The 26818-nt window shown below is 51.5% G+C and overlaps 1 protein-coding gene across 3 annotated transcripts in view; it reads right to left on the reverse strand.

Annotated features, from left to right (window-relative positions):
• The window catches only part of RNF213 (ring finger protein 213), a 117441-nt gene that overhangs the window by 18246 nt on the left and 72377 nt on the right, over window positions 1–26818 (reverse strand). For all 3 annotated transcript variants that reach the window (XM_032241418.1, XM_032241417.1, XM_032241419.1), the window contains 21 exons: window positions 22508–26119; window positions 20728–20864; window positions 20243–20338; window positions 18226–18344; window positions 17014–17127; window positions 16411–16556; window positions 15936–16083; window positions 15542–15680; window positions 13128–13319; window positions 11520–11665; window positions 9971–10125; window positions 8014–8226; window positions 7520–7701; window positions 7212–7332; window positions 5809–5909; window positions 5518–5700; window positions 4021–4190; window positions 3825–3924; window positions 1566–1677; window positions 816–1029; window positions 390–580 (listed from right to left, as the gene is read on the reverse strand). In XM_032241418.1, coding sequence (XP_032097309.1) covers window positions 390–580; window positions 816–1029; window positions 1566–1677; window positions 3825–3924; window positions 4021–4190; window positions 5518–5700; window positions 5809–5909; window positions 7212–7332; window positions 7520–7701; window positions 8014–8226; window positions 9971–10125; window positions 11520–11665; window positions 13128–13319; window positions 15542–15680; window positions 15936–16083; window positions 16411–16556; window positions 17014–17127; window positions 18226–18344; window positions 20243–20338; window positions 20728–20864; window positions 22508–26119 — 6591 coding nt within the window. The remainder of the gene's footprint in view (window positions 1–389; window positions 581–815; window positions 1030–1565; window positions 1678–3824; window positions 3925–4020; window positions 4191–5517; window positions 5701–5808; window positions 5910–7211; window positions 7333–7519; window positions 7702–8013; window positions 8227–9970; window positions 10126–11519; window positions 11666–13127; window positions 13320–15541; window positions 15681–15935; window positions 16084–16410; window positions 16557–17013; window positions 17128–18225; window positions 18345–20242; window positions 20339–20727; window positions 20865–22507; window positions 26120–26818) is intronic.

A 26818-nucleotide genomic window follows, 5' to 3' on the forward strand; every position in this document is an offset into this window, starting at 1 on the left:
TGAGGCTGAGGGCGGGCAGAATGCAGGAGCATCGGCACCAGCCGGGGGTATGGTGTATGGGTGTGAGGGCATAGTGTGAGGGCATGATGTGTGGGGGTGTGGCACGAGAGTGTGGTGTAGGGGTGTGGGCGCGTGGGACGTGGAGGTGTGGTTGGTATGGGTTATGGGTTTAGGGGTGTGGGGTGTAGGTATGTGTTGTGGGGGCGTGGTGGGTGCGGGGTGTTGGTGTAGAGGTGTGTGGGTGTGGTATGGCAGGCGTGGTGTGTAGGGGTGTGGTGTGTGGGGTTTGGGTGGGGGTGTGGGTGTGATGAGGGGTATGTGGGCATTGTGTATGGGAGTGTGGGGTGTGTGGGGGTCCATGTTCAAGGGCTGCCGGCCCCACTTCTCACCTGCTGCTCGATGACTTCCTTGGGAAACACCCACTGGCACGGATGGCCCGGCCTGGAGAGGCCCTGCACGAACTCCATCCCCCGCTGGCTGCTGAGCTTCCGCACCAGGTACACCCGGTGCCAGTCGTTCCCGCCGCGGGTACAGAAGTGCTTGACTTCCTGCAGGTAGCACTCCTTCTCCTTCGCCATCTCTGAAAGGCCGACGAGAAAGTGGGTGAGCAGCTGGTGACTTGGAGCATTTATAGAAGGACACAAGGCCAACCAAAGGGCACAGGACCTCCCCACGGGAATTCACAGCACGTCCCGGGGGAGAGGACGTGGAAAGGCCCAGTAGTAGTCTCTTCGTAGAACCAGTTCCCACACTCCCGGAATTTCTAAATAACGGAGTCTTTCAGCCCAAAGTAAAGCAAGGTGGAGAAGACTCACCTGGGCCTCCCTGGGGCTCCGAGAGGAAATCCGCAGCCCTGTCGAGGCAGAGGCGGATCCGGGCCACCTCCTGCAGGTATTCCACCGAGGCCTCGTGGGCAGGCTCTCGGCCACGTCGCACTGGAGAATATGTCTTAAGGAAAACAGTTTCCTCTCTCAGGTGGTTCAGTTCATCATTTCTGGAGCAAACACTGGTCTTCTCATGTATTGAATCCTGAGGACGAAGGAACAAGGAAGAAAAGGATATTATTCTTTTAAATATGGAAGCCCCAAGCTTCTAAAATTGCCATTGTGCCTGTGGAGAATGAAGGAAGGATAAAAAATGCTATTGCAGGTTTCAGTATAAGTTTCTTGACTCATGGAAACCTAATACTCCTTTTTATTTTAAGGGCAAGAAGGAGGGGAAAAAGTGAACCTATGAGGAAAAAGTTTTATATAATCTAATTTATGTACTTTATGAAGATAATAAAAAGTATTCATAATGTCTGCACCCAATGATAACCACTGTTAACTTCGGTGGTATATTCATTCTTCTAGGCTGTTTTTTTTGTATGCATATGCACCTAAGTGCCAGTGTACACACTGCTGAAGGCAGAAGCAATGTCTTTGAAACCTTTCTTTTTTATATATAATTCTATTTATAATTAACAGAGCATTTGTTAATTATACTGACTAAAATTATTCTGTACATTTTAAACCATGTGGTTCAGATAGTTTGCAAAAAATTCAGGGAAGAGAGAGTTCGCTTACCTCCAGGCAGTTGATAAACAGCATGTACAGTTCCGTTTTATCTTCAATTATGAATGCTTTCTTTTTTAACAGGGTCAAGTAGTCCTGAATATAATCTTTTACATCATCGAAGCTGTGGGAAGAGAAATATTATTCCTGGCTCTCTCAGATCTGGAGATGTATCTTACTAAAAAAAGGTCATCTATCCTGTCTGTATGTATATAAACATACACATATATGTAGTTTCTGGCATTTTAGGGAAAACACTGTAGCATAATACTGGGAATATAAACCATTTTAGAGCAGCTGTTCTTAAACTTTTTGGTTTCAGGACCCTTTTATAGTCTTAAAAATTATTGAGAACCCCGAAGAGCTTTTCTTTATGTGGGTTATATTATCAATATTTATGATAGGAACTATGCGACATTAGAAACAAAAGTTTTCATTTAAAATTACAGTAAAGCTATTACATGATAAATAACGTTTTAAAAAACTTTTCCAAAACATGAATCAGTGAGGAGGGCTTGGTCTCCCATTCCTGTTCTCACCCTGGGGCCTGGCCCCTGCAAGTCTGCTGCCTGCCTGCCTGCCTCTGCTCCTCATCTGCTGCGCCATGTGAGGAACATGAAGAAAACCTGTCCTCACACCCTTGGAGCAGCGAGGAACGTTTCACAGGTTTTGCAGATCACTGTGGACGTCATTCCTTAATACTGTGCCAACAGTGACAAATGATCATGTCTGAAGGTTAGTTGCAGTGTGGAACCTGAAGCCATATCAATGCATTTTTTCATAGTCAGTTATATTAAAAGTTCTGCCAGATACTTGATTATTTTTTTGAGATGGAGTCTTGCTCTGTCACCCAGGCTGGAGTGCAGTAGCACAATCTCAGCTCACTGCAGCCTCTGCCTCCCAGGTTCAAGCAATTCTCCTGCCTCAGCCTCCCAACTAGCTGGGATTACAGGCGCCCACCACCACCATGCCCGGCTAATTTTTATATTTTTAGTAGAGATGGGGTTTCACCTTGTTGGCCAGGCTTGTCTCGGACTTCTGACCGCAGGTGATCCACCCACCTCAGCTTCCCAAAGTGCTGGGGTTTACAGGTGTGAGCCACCATGCCCGGCCTGCCTATACGTTAAATGTTTTTCTTTTTTGACCCACACATGATTTTGTGACATCAGGCGTTGGTCATTTGGAAAATATCGGTTCACTGGGCTATGCAGGTCTTGCAAAATTTGACACATTTTGATTCTACATTTTCCACATTCATTAATATCACCACAGATTGCCTTAAAATGTCTTTAAGTCAACACCGTCAGCTGTTTGGATGAGGCCAGCATGCTCTGCGGATTTCTAGGAGGGGCCTGCCCAGCCCTGGAGAACTCACGTGCATCCGCCCAGCACAAGAGCCAGCCCAGAAGCAAAGCGGCTGCTAACTTGGCACTTGTCACAAGTGGTTTTCTGCGAGGTCAGCGTCCCCTCTGGTGTGCAGGGGGAGTGTGTTCTGTGTGCTTCCCATTTCCACAAAACATTAAAAAGTCAAATCCTCAAGAGTCAAGATTTAGTAAAAATGAAACTGGCATGAACAAATACCACCTAAGCACGGTGCTGAAGACGATGTTGCGACTACAGCATTGTTCGTGCAAGGGGCCGCGGCTTGACCCACCACTGCTTTTGTAACGTCACCCTAAGTGTCACCATGCTAAAAACAAAGGCAAATTTATCTTAGTATTCTAATTTTTAAAACAGTTTGACCTCAGAGACCTACCTCACACCCAAGGGTCCACACCAACACTCTGAGAACTGCAATATTAGAGCAATACAAGTACCACCAGGGACACTATTGGATGTCAGCAGCCTTTCACAAGGAAATACACAGAGTCCGTGTTGGGGGAGTATCGTTAGAAGACATGGAGGACATTCGGGGTGAGCGGCAGTCTAAGCTACCACCCTGAAAACCACAGACGAGGCCGCTGTGGGACCAGGTCGGCACCACAGATGCCTGCCTCCTGAGTTCCGTGACCTTCACGCCACCACCCTCCCCTCATGGCACTGTTGGCTTCTGGCTAGATGTGTGCTTGTGGGTGTACTAAACTCGTGCCTAGTGTGAAAACGTCAGAATACCCAACCAGTACAGATAACCAGGTCGTCTCTCACCAAAAAAGCTCCCCCAGATTACGTACCAGCTACTAGTCATGACGAGAAGACTCAGTAACAAAGGGCCGTGAAGAAGAGCAAAGGCCGGGGCTTTCCAGAAGCAAGTCTCCATGTTGTTGCTCTTACCTGTACTTCAGAAGCAGCTTCAGTATCACCGAGCGGATGACAGGAGTCTTATCCACCACGTCATTGAATGGAGAGAGGGATTTGGTGTGTTCGCGGTGTCCTTAAACCAGAAAGAGAAAGGCAGCTGGTTGCGTGAGGCGTGCAGGAGCGAGATGCAGAAATAAGCTTCCAGGTTTACAGGAAGAGAGTGACCTACTCTGGTGGGCATCTCTTAAGAGTTCCTTTTGGACAAACAGCAGAGACAGCAGGCTGTGGATCACCTCCTTCTCAGGCGGAGCATTGTCCTTGAAGCACATGGTGGACACCAGGTCTACGAAGAAGCTGTTGCACATCTGCCGGAGGCGGGCGTGCTTTTCAATGGCTTCCCTTAGGACACGAGGACCACAAATCAGAAGACCGGGGGGTGGTGTTTCCCAAATCCCTCCTCACAGAATGACTGGAGTTTGGACCGCCCTCCCCCTTTTTTTTTTTTTTTTTTTTTTTGAGACAGAGTTTGGCTCTTGTTGCCCAGGCTGGAGTACAGTGGTGCGATCTCGGCTCACTGCAACGTCCACCTCCCGGGCTCAAGTGATTCCCCTGCCTCAGCCTCCCCAATAGCTGGGATTACAGGCACCCGTCACCATGCCCAGCTAATTTCATACTTTTAGTAGAGACTGGATTTCACCATGTTGGCCAGGCTGGTTTCGAACTCCTGACCTCAGGTGATCCACCCGCCTCAGCCTCCCAAAGTGCTGAGATTATAGGCGTGAGCCACTGCACCGAGCCCTGCCTTTCACTGTTAAAGATTCAAATCATTCCTCTCATCCATTAGAGCTAGTCTTCAAAACAACAGATGGTATTTAGACGCCTCTCTTTCTAGAAACACTTTGATCATTTGCACCAGCCAACAACGCCCTTCAGTATCCCAAAGTATGTCAAAGAGCCTATCCGCCGGGCTTGCCTGGTGCTCCATTTTTAGGAGGCCTGAGAAGGAAGGGAAGGGGAAGGAAGGAAAACCAAGCCCTCATAGAGTAGGGCTGAGGCCCGCTGAGCCCAGAGAGCTAGAGCCACTTTTAACCACCTCTGAAAAGCCAGACAAGAAGTGGGCTGGTCCTCAGGTCAGAGACTGTGAATGATGTTGATGCATTAAGACCAGTGGTGTTTGCCAGGCGCTTTGGGAGGCCGAGGCAGGTAGATCACCTGAGGTCAGGAGTTCGAGACCAGCCTGGCCAACATAGTGAAACCCCTTTTCTAATAAAAATACAAGAAAATTAGCCGGGTATGGCTGCCTATAATCCCAGCTACCTAGGAGGCTGAAACAGGAGAATTGCTCGAACCTAGGAGGCAAAGGTTGCAGTGAGCCGAGATCATGTCACTGTACTCCAGCCTGGGCAACAGACTGAGACTCTTACCTCAAAAAAAAAGACCAGTAGCATCTAAATTCCTTGGGCCTCTGGTGAAGATCTTTATTATGACTTTCTGGCTTATTTCCTCTGAATTTGCACTCTCAAATCTATGCGTATGTCTTGGGGAGAGAATAATCTTGAGATACCAGATATTTATGAAAGTACCTAAGTGGTGTGGTGTCTCTTATGATAGTTCTCTGAAATCAGGTTTTCTACCAAACAAAGGTTAATAGAGTTTATATTTCTGAATATTGTGTTTGGCAAACAAGGGAAAAACAGATGCTTTCATGAAAAAAAGGGTGTTTTACCTGTGCTCTTGGGAAACAGTTGGAGAGAATTTGTCTGGCAAGGCAGTTAAACAGAAGGGGCATATCATCTGCCCCGAGACCAGCCAGGCTTCTAGGCAGCGCCGGCAGTACATGTGGTCGCAGGGCAGACAGACAGGGTCCTGTGCGTCTCCCAGGCAGATGGGGCATGGCTGGACCCCAAACCTGGAATCCAAGAAGGGTGATCAGTTCTGAAGCAGAGAAACTGGCCAGAAGAAGTGAAAACCATGAGTCAGCATTCCCACCTTCACAGATCCAAACCTAAGGTCTCACCTGATGAAGGTCTTGCTGGCTCTCTCCTTACATTCACAGAGAGTGCTCATCACGGCCTCAAAAGGCCTGCGGGTCTTGACGTCAGAGTTCTCTCGAAGACGCTGAAGAAAGGCAGTGACAGGAATCATTAGCGGTAGGGATGGCTGAGGGCGGCCAGGCCGGGCAGCGGAGGGACACCGCGTGCACAGAGTCAGGGCCGTGATGCATGTGCGTGAGGTGGGAGGCCTTCACAATTCTTTGTTTAGCAGTTTAAAGGCTCTTTTAGCGATTATTGCTTGTCACAGGACTAAATTCTCAAGCCACGGTTTCCCCTCTCCTTTTTCCTTCAAGGTCTCCTCCCCTCCCACCACTAGGAGATAGTTCAGACTTTCAATGATAGCATCCAGAGGTCCCCCACCAAGCTTTAAGAAATCTCAGCGTTTTTGGAATATTTGCTTTAGATCATTAAAAAAAATTTTTTTTCTTCTAGCCCCCCTAAGCAGCTGGGATAGATCATTTTTTAGAGAAAACATTATACATAGTTACAATTTCTACACCCCTTTCTGATCAGATTTCCCTGCCTCCCCTCCCCAGAAAGGACCACATTTTTAAATTTCTACTTTCAGGAGAGCTGTAAGCATGTATCAACATGGCATTGTTTTGAATGTTTTAAACCTTTGTATCAATGATATCACACTATATACAGGTTTCTGCAGCTCATTTTCTTCACGACACATTAGGTCCGGATCGCTGCTGTTAGGTGCTGTGTTGTACCTGTCTGCTGGGTAATGGGCATTTAGATTTTCTGCAATTCCTAACAGTCCTGTATCCAGCATTCTTGCATATGTGTGCTTGAGAGCCAATGGGAAGTTTCTCTGTGATATAGATGCATCACTGTAGGGTCGCAGGCTTTGCTCTGCAGGGCACCGCCCCACATAAGCAGCTTTATGAAGGGTATTGAGGGACAGGCACATGGCTTCCTGTTCCCTTGGTTCTTCTGACAGCACTGTTTTGAAGGCCCCAACCCCAGTGGCATTCTCTGACATCCCTGTCTCAATGACCGTGGCAACGGTAACAGCTCCCACGGATGGCCAGGCTACTGGTCTGTTCTGGACTCACTCCCAACAGGCCAGGCCTCCCCTCCCAGGGGTTTCACAAGGATGTTTCCTGCATCAGTCCCTTTCTGCACACAGTTCCTGGAATAGTTTCTAAATGATACACCCTGACTTAGCAATCAGCAGAGGGTAGATAATTAAACATGGAAAAGGTAATGGCCTAGTGATAAAATCACTTTCCTTCCCACTTCCAGACAAAACGGTCAAAGCCAAAAAAAGCGGCTCGCAGCTGCAGATCAGTGTCAGCGCTGTTCTTCCTTCTGGAAAAGCGGGGAGCCATGCATGTGCTGAGGCAGCCCAGGTACTCACCTTGTCTAGTAAGAAGACGTGCTCGGTCACCAGCTTGCTTAACTCGGGGACCTGGCTCTCAATTCCCAGGAGCACATGCTCTACAAAGAGCGAAGTGGAGAAAATCCGACTCCAGTGGACTCTGTCGAAAGAGGGCGCCACTCACTCAGCTCCCACGAAGGAGCCCAGGGTACAATGAGGATGCCACTCAAGTCCCCACGAAGGAGCCCAGGGTACAACGAGGATGCCACTCACTCAGCCTGGCACTGGGCAGGCTCCTGGTGAGTTCGTGCTGGATGAAGCAGTGGGGGAGGGCATCTGGTTCTCACCTGACTTCCCTGATGATAGCCTGGGCCAGGGTCCCGCTGTCTTGCATGTGCCCATCGGAGCAGATGAGCTCCAGTGGCATGGAAAGATTCTTCACTAGCTGTAGCCACGCCTGGGGACTGGGCTTCAGGGTGTCTCTTGTCAGCATCTCGGTGCAGGCCATTGCGGCAAACGCGTCCAGGTTCTGGGGAGACGGACAGCAGGGCATAGCTGAGCAGTGCCCCCACCCACTGCCCCGGCCCCCGTTTTCCACGTGCCAAAGGCCCTGGCTGTTAGCTGCATGGATACTTGTGTCCCAGGCTTGCAACCTAATCTTTCATTGTCTAGGGTACGGGAAGCGTCAACAAGCTGTGTTCTTAACATCTCCGAGTTAAGCTGAGGTATATGCCTCGTGAAGAAGTCTTCCACCTGGAACACAGCCCCAAAGCTTTCCCTTCCCAGAGTGAAGTTGGAAGCACCCCAATGCTGGCTCAAGGCAGGTGGAGGAGGGCCATACCATCTCATGTCCAGCCAGCTCGTGGTTTTGAGAGGCTTCCATCAGGCTGCGGAGAACCTGGGGATAGATGGTCAGGATTCTGGAGAAGTTCTGCAGCCGGCTTCTGAAACGCTGGTAGGCCAGGTGCACCCATGGCAGGGAAACCTCTTTCTCAGGCACTTCTGACGCCACTTTTAGTTCACGGATGCAGGACCACAGAGCCATCTGCAGAAACTGGGATTCAAACAAGCTTTTAGAATCTATTTTTAAATGACAAAAATGGTATGCTTTCCCATGGAAAATCAGAACTATTGGGAAACCATAAAAGCGGAAATTACAACTCCTGCGTGCTGTTACTGCCCCGGCCTGCGCCTGTCCAGTTCTGCCACTCCTCCCTCATCCCACGTTAGGTCCACCGCGTCTTCTTTACGTCGTGAACTTTCTCTATTACTGAGTACACTTGTATACTTGAAAAACTGTTTGAACGGCTGCTCAATAACCCATCACGTGGCCATACTTTAACTTGCCCATCCTGTATTTCTGGACAACTATTTATTTTTAGAAGCAGAGCTAAAAACAACCTCCCTGTGAATGAAGCGTTGTCCGCATCAGGGCAGAGTCAGCACTGCAGATCGAACGAGGCATTCAACTGCTCTGCCAGGTGGCCCTGCAGGGTGCCTGCTGCTCACACCACCGTCAGCCGTGTGGCCTGGCCCTTCCTTTGCAGCACTGGCAGCTGTCCTTTTTAAAAATCAGCTTTCCAGGCCAGGCGTGGCAGCTCACGCCTGTAATCCCAACACTGGGAGGCTGAGGTGGGCGGATCACTTGAGGTCAGGTGTTCGAGACCAGCCTGGCAAACGTGATGAAACCCCATCTCTACTAAAAATACAAAATGGGCACCTGCAATCTCAGCTACTGGGGAGGCTAAGACAGGAGAATCGCTTGAACCCAGGAGGTAGAGGTTGCAATGAGCTGAGATGGCGCCACTGCACTCCAGCTTGGGCAACAAAGAGTGAAACTCATCTCAAAAAAAAATCAGCTTTGCAAAATAAATTCGTAAATACGATGTCTAAAAACTGTTGTGTTGATTTGCTATTAAGAGTAAAGCTAAGAAATTGTTCGTATGTTTTCTGGATGTTAATATGATTACTCTGTTAATTGTTTTATAATGTTTACTCATTTTTTAAAACTTAGGGTATTATTGATTCCTAAGAAGACTTTTTTTTTTTTTGAGACAGAGTTTCACTCTTGTTACCCAGGCTGGAGTGCAATGGCACGATCTCGGCTCACCACAACCTCCACCTCCCAGGTTCAGGCAATTCTCCTGCCTCAGCATCCCGAGTAGCTGGGATTACAGGCACGCGCCACCATGCCCAGCTAATGTTTTGTATTTTTAGTAGAGACGGGGTTTCACCATGTTGACCAGGATGGTCTCGATCTCTTGACCTCGTGATCCACCCGCCTCGGCCTCCCAAAGTGCTAGGATTACAGGCGTGAGCCACCGCGCCCGGCAAGAAGACTTAATTCACCTCTAGTCATACTGGCTGTAAGGATGTTCTCACATTTGTCACTTTCCTTTTTTGTGTACTGAAGTTTAACATTTTTAGGTCATCAAAAGTATTACTTTCTATTGAATTTTACTTATTCTTACCCTGTAGAGTTAGTTACATATTTACCTCTAATTTTTTTTCAATAGACACTTAACATTTAAAAAGTATTTCTGGGAAATTGGAGGTCTTCTCATGTTCGTGGAAATCTCCATGTTTCTGGAGCCCCTGGGCGGTGGGCCGAGGGTGGAGCAGGCAGCTCTGAGAGGAGACTGAGTGGCCCTTTCCCCACCAGCATCCTTCACAGACCATGTTCTGTTCCCAGACCTCACAGCACCAGCTCCAGGTGGCTGAAGAAACGTCCCTGTGTCTCCTCCAGGCCCACTCTGCAAGCTCCGCGCCTGACCCTTAGCCAGCAGTGAATCACCCACCTTTAATTCCTCCCTCGTTGATACGCGCATGGTCAAGAGGATGAAGTCCTTGCAGTAACACTGAAGAAGTTCCTGCTGCTGTTCTCTATGGAGCTGGGCAAGAAACCTTCCCAGAGGAGTCTGCTGAAAGATTTCCACGAACCTCTTTGGCAGTCCTGCAGAGGAAACCAAGGAGTGGCCTGGAGTGCGTCTAAGTGCTGACGCTCCCCTGCATCCAGGACGCTCCGTTTCCCGGGGGCGGGAAGAGGAACAGGAGATGCCTTGTTGAATGGGAGCTCATAGACAAACGGGCACCAACTGCCTGATTTTGTGGGGAATTGAAGGAATAATCACTGTCTAGAAACTTAGGATAGTTTTTTCTTTTTTCTTTTTTGAGATGGAGTCTCAGTCTGTCACCCAGGCTGGAGTGCAGTGGCGTGATCTTGGCTCACTGCAACCTCTGTCTCCAGGGTTCAAGTGATTCTCCTGCCTCAGCCTCCCAAGTAGCTGGGATTACAGGCATTCATCACCACACCCGGCTAATTTTTGTATTTTTAGTAGAGATGGGCTTTCACCATATTGGTCAGGCTTGTCTCAAACTCCTGACCTCAGATGTTCTGCCTGCCTTGGCCTCCCAAAGTGCTGGGATTACAGGTGTGAACCACTGTGCCCAGCCTAGGATAGTTTTCCAGTGGCATAAAAGGAAAGCAGAAGCGGCGTCAAATTTAGGTCAGAGACAGCCAAGCTAGCCCCAAAGAGAACACCCTGAGATAAGATGAGTTGTGCGTTGCATGGCTGTAAGTCATGGCGTGCTTCAGGAACCCCTGGGGCCGAGTCAGTCAGGAACGAGTGGGCTGCTTCTCAGGGGCTGGGGTCACAGACTACACAAGCCAGAAAGATCTGGCTTCTAGAGGGCGGGTGCGGCCCCCAATTCGCATGCCATCACAGGGTCAGTCAGGGTATTGTCCCGAGAAGGGGCCATGCTCCTGAGGCGGGAGACTGCTTTGAGTTTGTTCAGAAAAAGGGGCAGAATGGTGACCTAGAAAAGGGGGCCACCTTGAGTCTTCCAAATGGTCCGATAGGTAAACATGGAAAAGGTTATTTCATGTACGAAAGATGACTTTTCCAAAAGTGTTGCATTACCCTTGGGGGCCAGCACCACGTGTGGGCTGACTCTGGAGACACTGCTGGGAGGTGCCTCCTGATGGGGCAGTTGTGAGTAGGGGATGCTCCGGGCACCCGGGCCTTCTGAGAATGCCTCCACTGGGGTCATCTCCTGAGTCCAGTGCCCAAGTCTGAGAAGCCCCAGAATGGGAACGACCAGCTGATAGAGGTGACAGTCCTGCTGCCATAGGACCAGAAGCCTCCTGGTCCCTGCTGGGGCCTCTCCCTCCTTCAGCAGAAACTTTAAAATGATGGTTACATAAATTGGATGCTACTGCACAAAGTGTGGAAACTTAAAAACTCCAAAATTCACCTTGCGATGGTAGCCACCCATCTGCTTTCACTGTCGGGCAACCCCGTTGTGATTGAGCTGTGCGGAATCTGACCTGTTCTGAGGCGGCCTCACCTTCCACATCCGTGAGGTACTGGGCCTGGACCCACAGCTCCTCCAGATAGTCCTTGATTCTCCAGCTGAACGGGACATCGTTGGACGCGTTCTCTGAAAGGTTCATGTGGTTCTGCACCACGATGTAGGCCATCTCACCTTGACGTCTGCAATAAGGGGAGTGACAGGAAGATGGGTTGGGAGGCGCCCCTCGAAACACAAGACAGGATCCACCACTGACTCCAGCTCCTCCCCAGCCTCAAAACAGGGGGGCCAACATGCCAGGCAGACAGCGCTGACCTATTTCACAGTCCAGGCCCGGGGGACTCCCTCATGCAATCTTCGTTTTACAGACAAAACAGAAACAAACCAAGGCAGACACGTCAAGTGTGTTGCCCGGAATCTCAGGCGGAACTCAGTCCTCGGGTTCCTGAACCTACCCTTTGATGATTTGTAACCACAGCAGTAGCTCCTTGCCTTCTACACAAGTGTTTCTACTGGCAACTGAAATTCCTTCCTTCCTTCCTTCCTTCCTTTTTTCTCTCTCTTCTTTCTCTCTCTCCCTCTCCCTCCCTTTCTTTTTCTCTCCTCTTTCTCTCTCCTCCTCCCTCCCTCCCTCCCTTTCTCTCTTTCTTCCTTTTTTTTTTTTGAGACGGGTTCTCTGTCACCCAGCCTGGAGTGCAGCGAGCAGAGTGATCATAGCTCACCTCAAACTACTGGGCTCAAGCAATCCTCCCACTTAGCTTCCAGAGCAGCTGGGACTGCAGGTGCGCGCCACATCACGCCTGGCTAATTTTAAAATTTTTCTGTACTGGCGGAGTCTCACTGCGTTGCCCAAGCTGGTCTTGAACCCCTGGGCTCAAGGAACTTTCCCGCCTCACCCTCCTAAAGTTCTGGGGTTATAGGCATGAGCCGCCAAGCCTGGGCACATTTATTTCTATATTCTTAACCTGCATCCAGAATTGAAACCCCTGAAAGCCAAGGAGGAAGCTGTTGGGAGCTGAGCCTGAGCTCCACAGCATCAGGCCTAGGGAAGGGGATGGGGCTGGGCAGCTCCCCCAGGGAATGAGGGATGGGGGAGGGCCGCAGATCACACAGCTCTTCCAAGCGCGGCTTCTCCCTGCCACACCACGCTGGGTCTGACTAGAACCGGTGCTCTGAAAGCGGGGAAATGAGGGTGCAGATAAAGATTTCTGGGAGCTTTGTAAACTTCCTTTTTTCAAGATGGAGTCTTGCTTTGTTGCCCAGACTGGAGAGCAGTGGCGTGATCTCAGCTCACTGCAACCTCTGCCTCCTGGGTTCAAGCGATTTTCCTGCCTCTGCCTCCCAAGTAGCTGGGCCTACAGGCATGTACCACCACGCCCAGCTACTTTTTGTATTTTTAGTAGAGACGGGGTTTCACGGTGTTGGCCAGGATGGTCTCCCCACCTCGGCCTCCCAAAGTGCAAGTGCTGGGATTACAGACGTGAGCCACGTGCCTGGCCGAACTTGCTGCTGATACTGCAGAAAGTGCCCACGTTAGTGCTGCTCTGGAAGTGGGGGCTGCGTTTCCTGCAGCACTTGGGAGGGCATATCTGGGCGCTGCTGTGTTCAGAGTTTCCCTCCCTGTGAAAAGAGTCTTCCATTCACCTCAAGTTATTCATCACAAGAGGAATGTTCAGAAGCTTCATGTCACTGAAAATAAACATCCAAAGGTCTCTTGCCCAGGGCGGAGTCCCTGTCCTGGTCAGTAGCTCAAGGTTGCCGTCTCTGTCGATGAAGGAGATCATGCTCGCCAGCAGGGGGGTCACAGCACCTTGTACCCGCTTCCAGAGCGTGTGCCTACACAGGGAAGATGCCACCATGGCTCAGAGGACCACAGCAAGGGCTGCCATCTTTGGATATTTTGGTCCTTTCTGAGCATTCCCAAACACCTACTCTACTGATTACCACACTCTAGCTATGGCAATGAAATTTTCATCATTTTTAAGTACTAGAAAAACAGACTCACTAAAATGTCTAAGATTAGAGGCAGAGCCGGGATGGAACTTAATTCCACATGGAATAAACTGCAATGAGGTTACTGAAAGGGTGAAGCGGTGTTTGCTTTACTTTTATTGTTGTTACTGAAACATGTATATTTGAGGCAGGGTTTCGCTGTCACCCAGGCTGCAGTGCAGTGGCACAATCATAGATCGTTGTAACCTTGAATACCTGGGCTCAAACAATCCTCCCCCCTCAGTCTCCCCTCAGCCTTACGAGTAGAAAGGACCACCATGCCCAGCACCGCCACACTTAGCTAATTTTTAAATTTAATTTTATTTTTTGTTGAGATGGGGTCTCACTATGTTGCCCCAGCTGACTAGTCTGAAACTCCTGGGATCAAGCAATCCTCCCACCTTAGCCTCCCAAAGTGTTGGGATTACAGGTGTGAGCCACTGCACCTATCTGCTTTATTTTTTGCAAGGCTGTATAATTTTTGTACATAACTATTTTTTCAGAACAAGTCATCAAGCTTCTATAAATAAATAATGACAATTTGTTTGGAACAAATAAATGTTTTAAAAACCTTTTAATACAGATGAAGAGACCAAAATAAATTTGTCTGTGTGTTTACAGGTTTTCATAATAAAAACTGAAATAGAACCTCTATTCTTAGCACTGGGAGGGGCGAGAGCTGCTGAGCCTGATTCCACCCCGGCTGTGCAGGCCTCTCGGGTGACCACGGAATGCAGCGGAACCAGGCCTACTGCTGTGCCAACAGCAAAGTGGGGAAGAGCAGACTGAGGAGGTTCCGTGCCTCAGGGCTGGTCCCAGGGAGTGGAGTCAGGGATTAAAAAGCATCAGTAGGCTGGCTGAGGCGGCTCACACCTGCCATCCCAGCACTTCGGGAGGCTGAAGCAAGTGGATCACTTGAGGTCAGGAGTTCCAGACCAGCCTGACCAACATGGTGAAACCCCATCTTTACTAAAAATACAAAAATTAGCCGGGCATAGTGGTGGGTGCCTGTAATCCCAGCTACTCAGGAGGCTGGGGCAGGAGAATCGCTTGTACCCAGGAGGTGGAGGTTGCAGTGAGCCGAGATCAGGCCACTGCACTCCAGCCTGGGCAACAGAGTGAGACTCCGTTTAAAAAAAAAAAAAAAGCATCAACAGAATCCACAAGGAGGAACTGAGGGAAATGAAAATATTTCTGATCTCCTAAAAATCCCTTCAGAAGGTGTGAGAAGGAAACAAAGGGTAACTTTAAGTAGAAACAGAAAATCTCTGCTCATGAAGGCGTCCGTAAGCCCCATTCGCGTTAACTCTGCTTCTTCTTCATGTTCCCTCCCGCAGATCACACCCAACGCGAACCCATCACCAGCACAGAAGCTTGGACCTGGAAGGGACTCATGGAGGAGTCCCGTGGTCTTTTAGAGATGAGAAAACTGGGCCCAAATCATAGTCACTGGTTTCTTACACTGCCAGCCAGGAGGTATGACAGCCTGTCTTAGAGACCCTCCGTTTAGGGCCCAGAGCACCCCTCCTTCCTCTATGACACACGGCCACATCCAAGGTTATCATGGGTCAGTCCCACAGGTGACAGAAAAAGACCCATAGCCTTTAATGGTACTGCTGAGTCCTGGTTTTGCCATGATCATTCTTCAAACAGCAGGACCGGAAAATAACACCTGTCCCCTCCCGCCCTGCACATCATTTCAACTTCATAACTGAAAACACCAGCCCTTTCTACGGTTTCTAACCTAAATGTCAGTCAATGCTCTACTCTACGAACAGATGTTCTATTTCAGTTTTTAGTATGAAAACCTGTAAGCACACAGAACAGCAGAGGGAAGAGGCCAGCACCCCGTATATGGCCACCGTCCAGATGTCCTGTCTGCTTCTTGGGGGAAAAATGACAGCTTTGAATGGCTGAGAGGTTTAGAAAGAAACATCTCAGTCCCCATGGCACGGATGGAGAGATCCCTGCAGGCAGGTCCCCATGGCGTGGATGGAGAGATCCCTGTGTGGTCCCCATGCTGCCACCAGACTGGAGCCCCTCCTTGCTTCCGTTAGTCACGGTACCTGAATGTGCCCGCCTCCTGGAGGGCGTCCTGGTTGGAGGCTTCCCTCGCCACCCACTCCTTCAGAAGGTGGAACTGGCTGTCTTCTTGCTTCTTCAAAAGGACATTGAGGCGCTTCTTGGACACCTGCAAGAAACAAGCTGGGCAAAAGCAGAGACGGACTTTCAGCATGGCCATGGCTGGGCTGTCGGCTCCATGGTGCTTTTGACCCACTCCCCCGGGGAAGGGAAGTCCTTTGACCCGGCGGATTCTAGAGCAAAATCTGAGAGATACGCTTAGATTTCCACTGTGTCACTGCTTCTGCTGCGACACAGAAACCTGAGAGGATGATGCCCGCTCCTCAGGAAGAGCCCACGCTGGCTGGGGCAGGGGCGAGAAGGGCAGGCGGCTCCTACCGTTGCCCGCGCTGTCCTCGTTGAAGAGGCCCAGGAGGAGCACCACCCTCCGCATGTTGCGCGTGCAGCTCTCGTTCTGGTCCCTGAGCATGCCCACGGCACTCTGCACACAGCTCCTCAGCAGCCTGGTGGTGTCCAGGATCTGCCCCTGTCGGTGGAGACAGTCGGGCCATCTGTTTCTGCCACTTACACAGTGGGTAAAAGCCAAACCACCCCCAGGCGATGAGGGTCTCAGTGCAGCACCCAAACAGCAGAGAGGGCAGGCTTCACAGGCAAAGAAGAGACGCCGACCCCGCGCCCCCGAAACTGCCGGTGCTGATGCCCTTGACCCCCAGTAACCAGCAACGAGACTGTGGCTGCATGAGGGAAGTGAGGCGCCATCCTCACCCCTGCACAGCTGCGGCGGCTCCTCCAGCTCCCAGTGCAAAAGCGCAAAGACACAGCACAAGCGGAGGCCCCGGGAACCGGGACTTACATCACCGCCTCCGAGCCCAGACGTCTCCTCGTCCGCCTTCTCAGAGCTTTCTGTTTCCATGGCCTCCTCTGCCGCTGGCCCCGACGTGCTGGGATCCGTCTCCATCGCCTCCTCATGGCCGTCTTCTGTCCAGTGTCCCGAGCCCACTGCAGTCAAAGCAAACGTGATCGCATCACCACTCGGAAGATGGCACGGCACTGGCAGCGGCACCACCTGGGAGTCTGCGTGCTCAGGCTCCAAGAGTGCAGGCTGCCCTGGCCCCAGCTCTGGTGGTGGGTCCCCCGGAGAGAGCTCATGGTCATGAAGGTCGGCCCCAGGGCTGCCACTTCCTTCCAGCCTGGGCTCCGGTGAGTTCTAGGCACTCACTTCCATGGCTGGCCTGCTCACAGAGCTCTGCCTCAGCCTGTGGAACGCACACCTGCTGGGCCCTGGGGCTCCATGATGAGCCACCTGTCAGTTCTGCAGATGTGTCCCCGAGCTCCTGCTGAGGGACAAAAGCACAGTGGCCCTGCCCCTCCTTAGTGCCATGTCCACACCACCCTCCACACCTACCACCTGCCCTTCCACTGCCGGCACCCACAGAGGCTCCGCCTCATGACTCACACTCCTCTCCGGGTGCGAACAGCTGGCTGATGGTGACACTCTGCAGCCTGGTCACATCCGAAACCATGACGGTGGATCTCCGGAGGTCGTCAATGTGCACAGCCTGCCACAGCCCTGTGAAGAGCAAAGCCATCCAGAACCATCTCGTATCTCTTCCGGCTGCTTCTCAGCCCTACGCAGGGACACTGCACACCCTGGCTTGTCATTACCTCACTGCTAAATGAATGATTGGCACCCTGAAGGCAAAACCCTGGAATGGGCCTGCACAGAAACCACCTGAGCCATTCTACGCATATCAACAACTTCAACATAAACAGTCACGGTGAGACCTGCAGGGACAGGCGTGGGAAGGACATGTGGACAGGCCTGTGGCTCCTTCACCCGTGAGTTGCTGTATTTGCTGTATCACAGTTAGTGAGGCATTGGGGACACTGCCAAGGTCTGCCTTCCATTATCCAGAAAGTTATTTGAATAGACTTACTTTCCTATTTCTGGAATACCAGTTTTTCCACGTAATCAATAGCTGGTAGCAATTCCTCGGAACAACAGATCTCAGCTAGCCTGACCCCTCCCTCCCTCCCCACCAAACAGACATATTGGTGCATTCCTGACAGTGTCTGTCGGGAGTAGGGGTCTCTGCTGTGTGCAACCCACTTGCTAAGAGGTGAGGAGCTTGCCCGCAAGTCAGTCCAGGAAAGGCTGTACGCTGCAGCCTCCAGGCCCAGGGTGCGTGTTTTTTTGTTGTTGTTTTGTTTTTCTGAGATGGAGTTTTGCTCTTGTTGCCCGGGCTGGAGTACAGCAGCACCGTCTCAGCTCACCGCAACCTCTGCCACCTGGGTTCAAGCAATTCTCCTGCCTCGGCCTCCCAAGTAGCTGGGATGACAGGCACGTGCCACCACGCCTGGCTCATTTTGTATTTTTAGCAGAGACGGGGTTTCTCCATGTTGGCCAGCCTGGTCTTGAACTCCTGACCTCTGGTGATCCGCCCGCCTCGGCCTCCCAAAGTGCTGGGATTACAGGCATGAGCCACCACATCCAGCCAGGATTTGTGTTTTTTACAGTAATCAGTGGTAAGAAATCTAATTACATCTGGAAAGAATACTGTTGAGGTTAACATTAAGATTCTAATTTCAGACTTGTATGACATAGCACCAGATGAGAAAGAGCTCAGACATTACTGAATAAATACACCAACTGGTGTTCTGGTCTCACCTCCATGGAAGCCCACATAGGCTGTCCCACTTCCCATCCGGGACAGTTTGGTGATGAAATAGACGAAGATACGGTCCCCGCTGTCTTGTATTTTGTTGATTTCATTTATAGCAGAGTACCTATTTAAAGAAAAAAAAATACCTCGTTTAAAAAAAAAAAAAAAAAAAAAAAAAGTTGTGCAGCTGAGGAAGGGTGTTCTCAGAGCTGTTGGCTCAGTCCCTCAGCCACCCATTCTGATGAGCTTCACATAAACTTCAGACCCCCTGCCATCACCATTTCTTCTCTCTCCTCCCCCCACTTTTTTTTTGACATGGAGTCTCGCTCTGTTGCCCGGCTGGAGTGCAGTGGCGCAATCTCGGCTCACTGCAACCTCTGCCTCCCGGGTTCAAGCAATTCTCCTGCCTCAGCCTCCCACGTAACTGAGACTACAGGTGCACGCCACCACACCTGGCTAATTTTATATTTCTAGTAGAGACGGGGTTTCACCATGTTGGCCAGGATGGTCTTGATCTCTTGACCTCGTGATCCGCCTGCCTCGGGATCCACCTGCCTCAGCCTCCCAAAGTGCTGGATTACAGGTGCAAGCCACCGCGCCTGGCCAATCATGATTTCTTCTCTTACAAGGCGATGAGAAATCTCTGAGTAGGCTCATCTTCTTCCCCGTTCCTACGTCCTCTGCTTTGAAGTGGCCTTGCTTTATCGACCAGAAACCCTATCTTGCACTCCTCAGTGGGCCTGCCCTGGTGCAGCTAAGGGTGAGGCTAGCTGAACTTTCCATTCCGTGTTTTTTCTTAAGCAATGGGGGTCTTGCTATGTTACCCAGGCTGGGCCCAAACTCCTGGCCTCAAATGATCCTCCTGCCTCTGCTTCCCAAGTAGCTGGGACTACAGGAAACAGCCCCTGTACCCAGCTGACCTTTCCATTTCAAGAAAGAGTTCTGTGCGCAATGCAGTTCCCTTCAGATGACCAATGGCCAAAGCCAGTTCCTAATTGAGAGCTAAGCCACGAAATGAAATATGGCATCCAATGCTTCGTCAAGTCCAGAAATCACTTTTACTTTAGTAATAAAGGAGCACAGTTAATTCTAAGAGTATCAGACTTCCCCTACCAACACTATAAAAATATTCATTGAAAAGGGATACAAGCATTTAACTACTGTTACCATCTTCGAACTCAAAACAAATTCAAATTGTATAATTCAAAATTAATAATTACCTGTTAAAACATGTCTACAAACACAGGCTTCAAAGGCATCGTTTTATATCCTTTTTTTGAGACGGAGGCTCACTCTCCCCCAGGCTGGAGTACAGTGACATGATCTCGGCTCACTGCAAGCTCTGTCACCAAGGTTCAAGCGATTCTCCTGCCTCAGCCTCCTGAGTAGCTGGGATTACAGGTGGCTGCCACTGCACCCGGCTAATTTTTATATTTTTTAGTAGAGATGGGGTTTCGCCATCTTGGTCAGGCTGGTCTTGAACTCCCGACCCCATGATCTACCCACCTTGGCCTCTCAAAGTGCTGGGATTACAGGTGTAAGCCACTGTGCCCGGCCTAATATTCCATTATTTATAATTATTTTCACCTCTTGCATTTCAGTTTTTTTGGGGGAGGACAGGCTCTCGCTCTGGCCCGCAGGCTGGAGTGCAGTGGTGCCCTCGTAGTTCACTGCAGCGTTGAGCTCCCAGGCTCAAGCGATCCTCCCACCTCAGCCTTCTGACTAGCTGGGACTACAGGTGCAGTGCAGATGGCTAATAATTTTATTTTTTTAGGAATGAGGTCTTGTTCTGTGTTGCCCAGGCCCAGTTCACTGTTTTTATAATGTTACTGGCCTTTTCTTTTTGTCTCTTTCTTCAGTTTCTCTAATTCACATTTGGGGAATGAGGCGGGGGAAGAATTGTTCTTATTTTTATTTCTGTATTGATTATGACACAATACTGTTTTCAAGGAAGAAATTCTCTAGGATCTCCTACATTTTGAGTTTTTTACATAGTTTCTAAGAAAAATACTAAAAACATACTTAGCTGAGGCGATGAGCTGGGCGCTATGGATTCCATCTTCAAAGTCTGTCTGAATAATGAGGATTTTACATTTGGCTCTGTCCGTTAAACAGTTTCTGAAAGAAAAGCGAAGTTATTCAAGGGAGTTCTTGGTCTTAAAAAATGGATAACAAAATTCCCTAAAGTGATGGGAAACATAAAAGCTACAAAGAAACAGCTACTCAGGCTGGATTTTCTTCTGTAAGAACAGACAGTCCAGGGAGAAAACCCAATGAATGCCTCCTAACTAGGTCCGAGGGCAGTGCTGTCAGAGGGGGGTGTTTGGCCAGGCACCGCACTGCAGAAGATGATGGAGATGAGAGGGACGCTGGGAGCAATTTAACAAGGATCGATTTCACAGTGTCGGGATGGCAGTGCTCATTAACCGGCCTTGGCACCGTCACCACGCAGAAGCCACGTGGCCGCGGCTGGGGAGGGAGAGGGCGGGGAAGGTGGGGAGCCTCACCGGACTTCTTTGAGGAATGAGAGCTCAGTGTCAAACTGCTGCAGCCACAGGAGTGTGGGTTTTGGAGCCCTGCCCATGACCTCCGATTGTAAAATTTCACAGTCGTGACTTGTTAGCAGCCTGGAGAAAGTGGTGATCTACAAAGTTAGAAAATGCAAATTACTTGCCAGAATTCAAGGAAAGGTTGCAAGTCTGCTAGGTGCAGACAGATCCTAGAAACCTGTGGATGTCCAGTGCTGTGCAGTTGCCACAGGACGGCACAGAATCCAGACCCAAAGGAATTTCCCAAAACAAGGCAGCGTGGGATGGGAGGCCCTGCGGGGAGGGCCAAAGGCATCGGAGAGAAGACTCCACTCTGCCCCAAGGGTGCCTTCTCCTCCTCCCTAGAAGCCGGGGTCTCTGCCGCCTTCTCCTCCTCCCTAGAAGCCGGGGTCTCTGCCGCCTTCTCCTCGTCCCTAGAAGCCGGGGTCTCTGCCGCCTTCTCCTCCCTAGATGCCTGGGCTCTGACTGCTTGGTCCCTACTTGAGATTCTCATGATCCCTTAGGACTGAGCACGAATACCGTTGCTTCTTATAATCTGGCTTCATGCTTTCAGATGGAGTTGGTGGTTGGTGTGGCCCCCTTCCCCCAGATGTCAGCAGTGCTCCTGTCCCACAGGTCACTCCCCCATCGCAGTGCAAGCCAAAACGTTCCTCAAGGCTTGCTGCTCTGGCCCAGGAATCCCCGCCTCCCAGCCCGGCCTCAGCACCGAGCTCAGATCCCTACATCCAACTGCATGCACAAGACACCAAAGCCTGTCCCCAGTGGACATCACCACTGGCCCCCCAAAACCTGCTGTCCGTTCCTGGGTTATCTGTCATGACGAAGCAACGTCCACTCATCTAAGGAGGAACCCGGGGAGTTGCCCCAGACCTCTCCACCCCCCATGCCCCACCGGGTGCCGGTGCTGGCCCTGACAACTTGCCTCCTACGTATCTCTTGGTTCCATCGGCTCCTCTCCTTTGTACCGTTCCAGCGGCCTCCCCACCAGCCCGTCCTTTCCACAACAGCCTTTCATCAGACTCCCTTCACCCAGGCAGGGGGGCACGCGTGCCTCCAGGGCCCACCCCATACGGCTGAGACGTGGCTCCTCGGGGACGCTGAGGCCCTCCGCCAGTTCTCTAGCTGCACCTCATCCCCCTATATCAGCACTCACAGCCTTGAACTCTAAGCTCTGTCAGCGGCTCTGCACAGATGGTGCTGCCTGCCCACAGCAGGGCCTCTGCCTACAGCCCCTTCCCAGCCACCCTTCCCCACTGCATGCAGAGCCTCTCCTGAAGAGCGTCTCATCTGACCTCGCATCCTGATCTGCACTGCTCCTCTCTGCCTCTAAGCACAGCATCTATCTATGATATTGATGGGATCTGTTGACGTGCTAGCCTCTCCATGCTCCCTGTGTGCTAACAAAGGACAAGGGCTGCAAATTCATCTGTGCATCCCCAGTGACCCTGGCCCAGTCCTGGAACGTGGTACTTCATTTGTTGGTGTGAACATGGCGTATGGTGCTGTCACCAGCATGGCGCACTGCACAGACGCAGGCTCTCAGCCCTTTGTTAACTAGACCTACATAGATACTTGGCTCTCCACACCTACCACAGAGGAGACAGCCCAGTGTCTGGTCTCAGCATCTCCATGCAGGATCCCCTAGCCACTACCTGGGGAAGAATCCTGAATCCTGACACTAGGGGTTTAGGACTCTTGGGTGACAGAGGATGGGATGCAAGTGCAGAAACACAATCACCTCTGTGAAGACGGCGTGGCACGCCGGGTCTGTGGCCTGCAGGTGCTCCTGAAGGAAATCCGCGAAGGAGTTGTGCCTCTGTTTGTAGAAGTACTCATGTGCCAGCGACTCCGCCGTGAACGAGTCCAGCAAAGAAGCACTCAGCCGGACGACAGCGTCGGGCGTGGCACAGTTCAGCAGAATCCACTTGGCCTCCCCGGACACCTGCTGGTAAAGTTCCTCCGTCAAGGCCCGGGGACCCTGCCTCTTTATGACCTGCAGCACCACGGAGGCGCAGGCGTCCGAGTGGTAGCCGATGAAGACGTCAGAGGGGCTGTATTTGTGCCTGTCCAGGAACTGCTCTGCTTTGACATTGACGAACTTCTCCACCCAAGCACGGAGCTCCTCCACCATGTGCTTCTGCCATTTCACCAGCACCGTGCTGATATCCAGATAGTGCTTCTCCAGCCGGTTAATGAGGGGGATAGGGAAGTGTTTGTATACGACCTCTTTCTCTTCGATGACTATCAGGCGGAAGTTGGGGTGAACCCGACATTTGACACGGTGGGTCCCCAGACCGAGATCCACGTAATTCTGGCCGCCGAGGCGGACGTAGTACTGGTTGAGCGCGTCGTAGAGGCTCTCGTAGAGGTTCTGCAGGTTGAGAAGCACCACCATCTTGCCCGTTTCCATGCAGATCTTCACGCGGTTGATGTTTCTGCAGATCTGGGTGTACTCTTGGTCTTTGGGGAAACCAGAACCAAAAATAATCTCCGGCTGCTGGTCCTCCCCGAAGACAGTCTGCTGCAGGATCTGCAGCGCCACGTAGTTTTTGGTCAGCACGAGCAAGTAACGGGACTCACCATCTTCCAGCTGTCCGCCCGGCCCCATCTGAGAGGGCCCGAAGATGTTCTGTCTGATCAGCTGCACCGGGTTGACTTCCTCTGAGCTCAAGGCCTCAGGCAGATTGGCCAGAAAGATGTCCAGAGCGTGGATGTCATCCTTGCCGCTGAAGTTCCTTAGGACAGCGTGCGCAATCTCTCGCGGGGAAGGCTTTTTATTGGAAGCCCTTGCTGTGGCAAAGACCATTTTGATGAGGCTGTAGTAGTCACGAAGCCCGAAGAACTCCTTGTCCTGGCTCCGGCACACCGTCTCATAGGCTTTAGCAAAGGACGCGAAGTACCCTTGGACGCGGTCCAGGACGAGGCTGTCTGAGGAGCAGATGCCCTTGGCGCTCTCTATGAGCTCTCTCTCGTTGGGGCTGCCACGCGACACGAAGATACCCCGGTTCATCTTGGCAGGGTCAAGAGCCCAGTTGGAGATGCCCACAAAGCCGACCTTTTTGTGGGGGGCGGGGTCATCCTCGATGCATCCGTCTTCCAGCAGCGGGTGCAGAGCCTTCAGGGGCATCTTGGGCGAGTCCTCTGCCAGCCCCACCTCATCCAGCACCACCACAGAGACGTACTGCTGCAGGTCCTTCCCCTGCTGGAAGCGGGCGCACTGGCGGAAGGTGCCAATGATGCCCTGCGGGGTGGAGTGCGGGCTGCACTGGAACGACACCAGGTGGACCTGCTTCAGGCTGCGGAACAGATCAGAGTGGGCGGCCGGTCCCTGCATGGCGTCGGCCACGATGGTCTTGGCGAGGGACTTGGAGCTGCCGGGCTTCCCCACCAGGAAGAGGGGGATCTTCAGCTCGATGCAGACGACCATCATGAAGACGTTCTCCTTCAAGGCCAGATTCTTGGCGATGGTCCTCCTCAGAGGCACGCCGTCCAGAAAAACGTCCTGTACCCGCGTGATTTCGTCCAGAAGCAGCCGGCTGTCGTTATATGGTTTCGGAAAGAACCTGGCAACGGCTTTCCGATACGAGTCTTTCTTTTCCAAAGAGGCGTGGTAACACACCCCGATGGCCAGCATCAGGGACCAGAGGACAGGGTCTCTCTGCTCAATGTGATTTTTGCTGGCGCTGGACTTGGACAGAAAAGCGTTCAGCTGCGGTAAGAGCATGGCGCTGTGCGCGTGGAACCACCTGAAAACCTTCACGCAGCGCTCCACGTCCCGGAGGCTGACAAAGCCGCATTCATCTTCTCTACTCCTCATGAAACCCTGAGAGGCGCAGAGGACGTTTATGATCATGCGGGTCTCGTTTTGATCCAGGCTGATGGAGTCAACCAGTCTCTGGACAATCTGCTGGATATAGAGCTTTTCCGCTGTGTCACTCAGCTGTCCAAAGTCCCACACCAGAGGAACCAGGCTTGGGGGCAGAGCGTGCACCCGGTACACCAGCTGCCTCAGCGGAATGGAGCCCAGCCTGTCGGCCGTCTCCTCTGCACTAACCCTGTAGCCCAGACCCGCTGACTCCAAACGGCAGACCATCTCCTCGGAGTGCTTCCGGTACGGGTTGCAAGCGGCTATGATATGCAGGCCGGAGTCCTCGGCCAGGGGCTGGCCGTCCACTGTATGGTCACACAAGACTTCTTTGATACAGCTTATGGCTTCTGTTGTGTTGGCTTCGTCGAAAAACAAGATGGTGTCCAACTGATGGTGGGCCTGATTGGAGCAGGCCATGTCTTCGGCCTCCCAGACTCTGGAGTAGATCATGTCAGCGGTCGTCCCTCCGTGCACCTTGACCAGCTTGATGGTGTCAGCGTTGGCACCGCCACGACGCAGGTCACTAAGGAATTTAATCAGCCTGGTTTTCCCACAGCCGGTTTCTCCCATGATGATAACGGGGATCCCGCACCGGAAGCGCATCTCGATGGCGAGGATCTTCAGCATGTTGTCTGTCGTGAGCTCATACGTGTCATCAGGGTCAATGGCCCAGTGGATCCCTAGGGCCAGGCAGAGCCTCTCAAGTTTCTCGTGTCTGGGCAGTCTATCAAAGTCGACATTGAATGGCACCCTCTGCAGCAGCAGCCCCTTGTACAGGTCCATGGTCATGACGTCTCTCTTGATGACCTCCCTCGTCAAGTGATTGATGGCGTCCACACCGCCATGGCTGTTAGGCTCGAGATGGAAGCCTATGAACGTCATGGAGGTGTGGTCGTCATTGAAGAAAACGTACGGGTGAGGTTCTGACTCCCACCTCTTCCGGAGAGAGAAGGGAGCCAGGTCCTCTTCCCTGACCCCATCCATGGTGACTGTGTGCTTCCCCGGGCTTTGGTCAGAGGTGTGGAGTGTTGGTGTGGCAAAATCTCTTGCCATAAAGATCATGAAGGTCACCACAAAGTTCTTGAAGCCCCTCAGTGTGTCACCAATGAAACTCGGATTGCAGAAGAGAGAGGCCTCACAATCTCTGAGCTGATAATTTAGGAACCGGGCAAAGTTCCGAAGCTCTGACCAGGATGGGTTGATGACCCCGCAGTAAATGAGGAGATGCTGCAGGCATTCCCCTGGGTTGCCTTCGACTGAGCCTTCTTGGTACCGAAACGTGTCTAGGTTTTGGTTTTGATGGAACCGTTTTAAATACTGGTAAGGTCTTTGGAAAGCCTCGCTGCAGAACTCCAACTCATCCATTCCAGGCTCAGCGTCACTCCTCTGGGGACTCAGCTCCATGTCAATCACCTCTTTGGGAGGCCTGCAGGTGACTTTTGGGAAGATGTCAAGAAAATTGAACTGGGGGGCACGTGTCCGCTGGAAAGGAAACACGAATGGCATGGTCACAACAAAACTGAGAAAAGCGCTTGTGTCCAACCCTCAAGGTGTCTACGCTGGACGGACCTCTATGAAAAATGCACTTAATGGCCGGGCGCGGTGGCCCGCACCTGTAATCCCAGCACTGTGGGAGGCCAAGGCAGGCAGATCACAAGGTCAAGAGATCAAGACCACCCTGGCTAACATAGTGAAATCCCCATCTCTACTAAAACTACAAAAACAAAATTAGCCAGGCGTGGTGGCACGTGCCTGTAATCCCAGCTACTCAGGAGGCTGAGGCAGGAGAATCGCCTGAACCTGGGAGACGGAGGTTGCGGTGAGCCGAGATCGCACCGCTGCACTCCAGCCTGGCCGACAGAGACTGTCTCAAAAAAAAAAAAAAAAAGGGCCGGGCACAGTGGCTCAAGCCTGTAATCCCAGCACTTTGGGAGGCCGAGGCGGGTGGATCACGAGGTCAAGAGATCGAGACCATCCTGGTCAACATGGTGAAACCCCGTCTCTACTAAAAATACAAAAAAATTAGCTGGGCATGGTGGCGCGTGCCTGTAATCCCAGCTACTCAGGAGGCTGAGGCAGGAGAATTGCCCGAACCCAGGAGGCGGAGGTTGCGGTGAGCCGAGATCGCGCCATTGCACTCCAGCCGGGGTAACAAGAGTGAAACTCTGTCTCAAAAAAAAA

This window comes from Sapajus apella, unplaced genomic scaffold (genome assembly GCF_009761245.1).
Source record: "Sapajus apella isolate SASKATOON/1434 unplaced genomic scaffold, GSC_monkey_1.0 scaffold48, whole genome shotgun sequence".
NCBI lineage: Eukaryota > Metazoa > Chordata > Mammalia > Primates > Cebidae > Sapajus > Sapajus apella.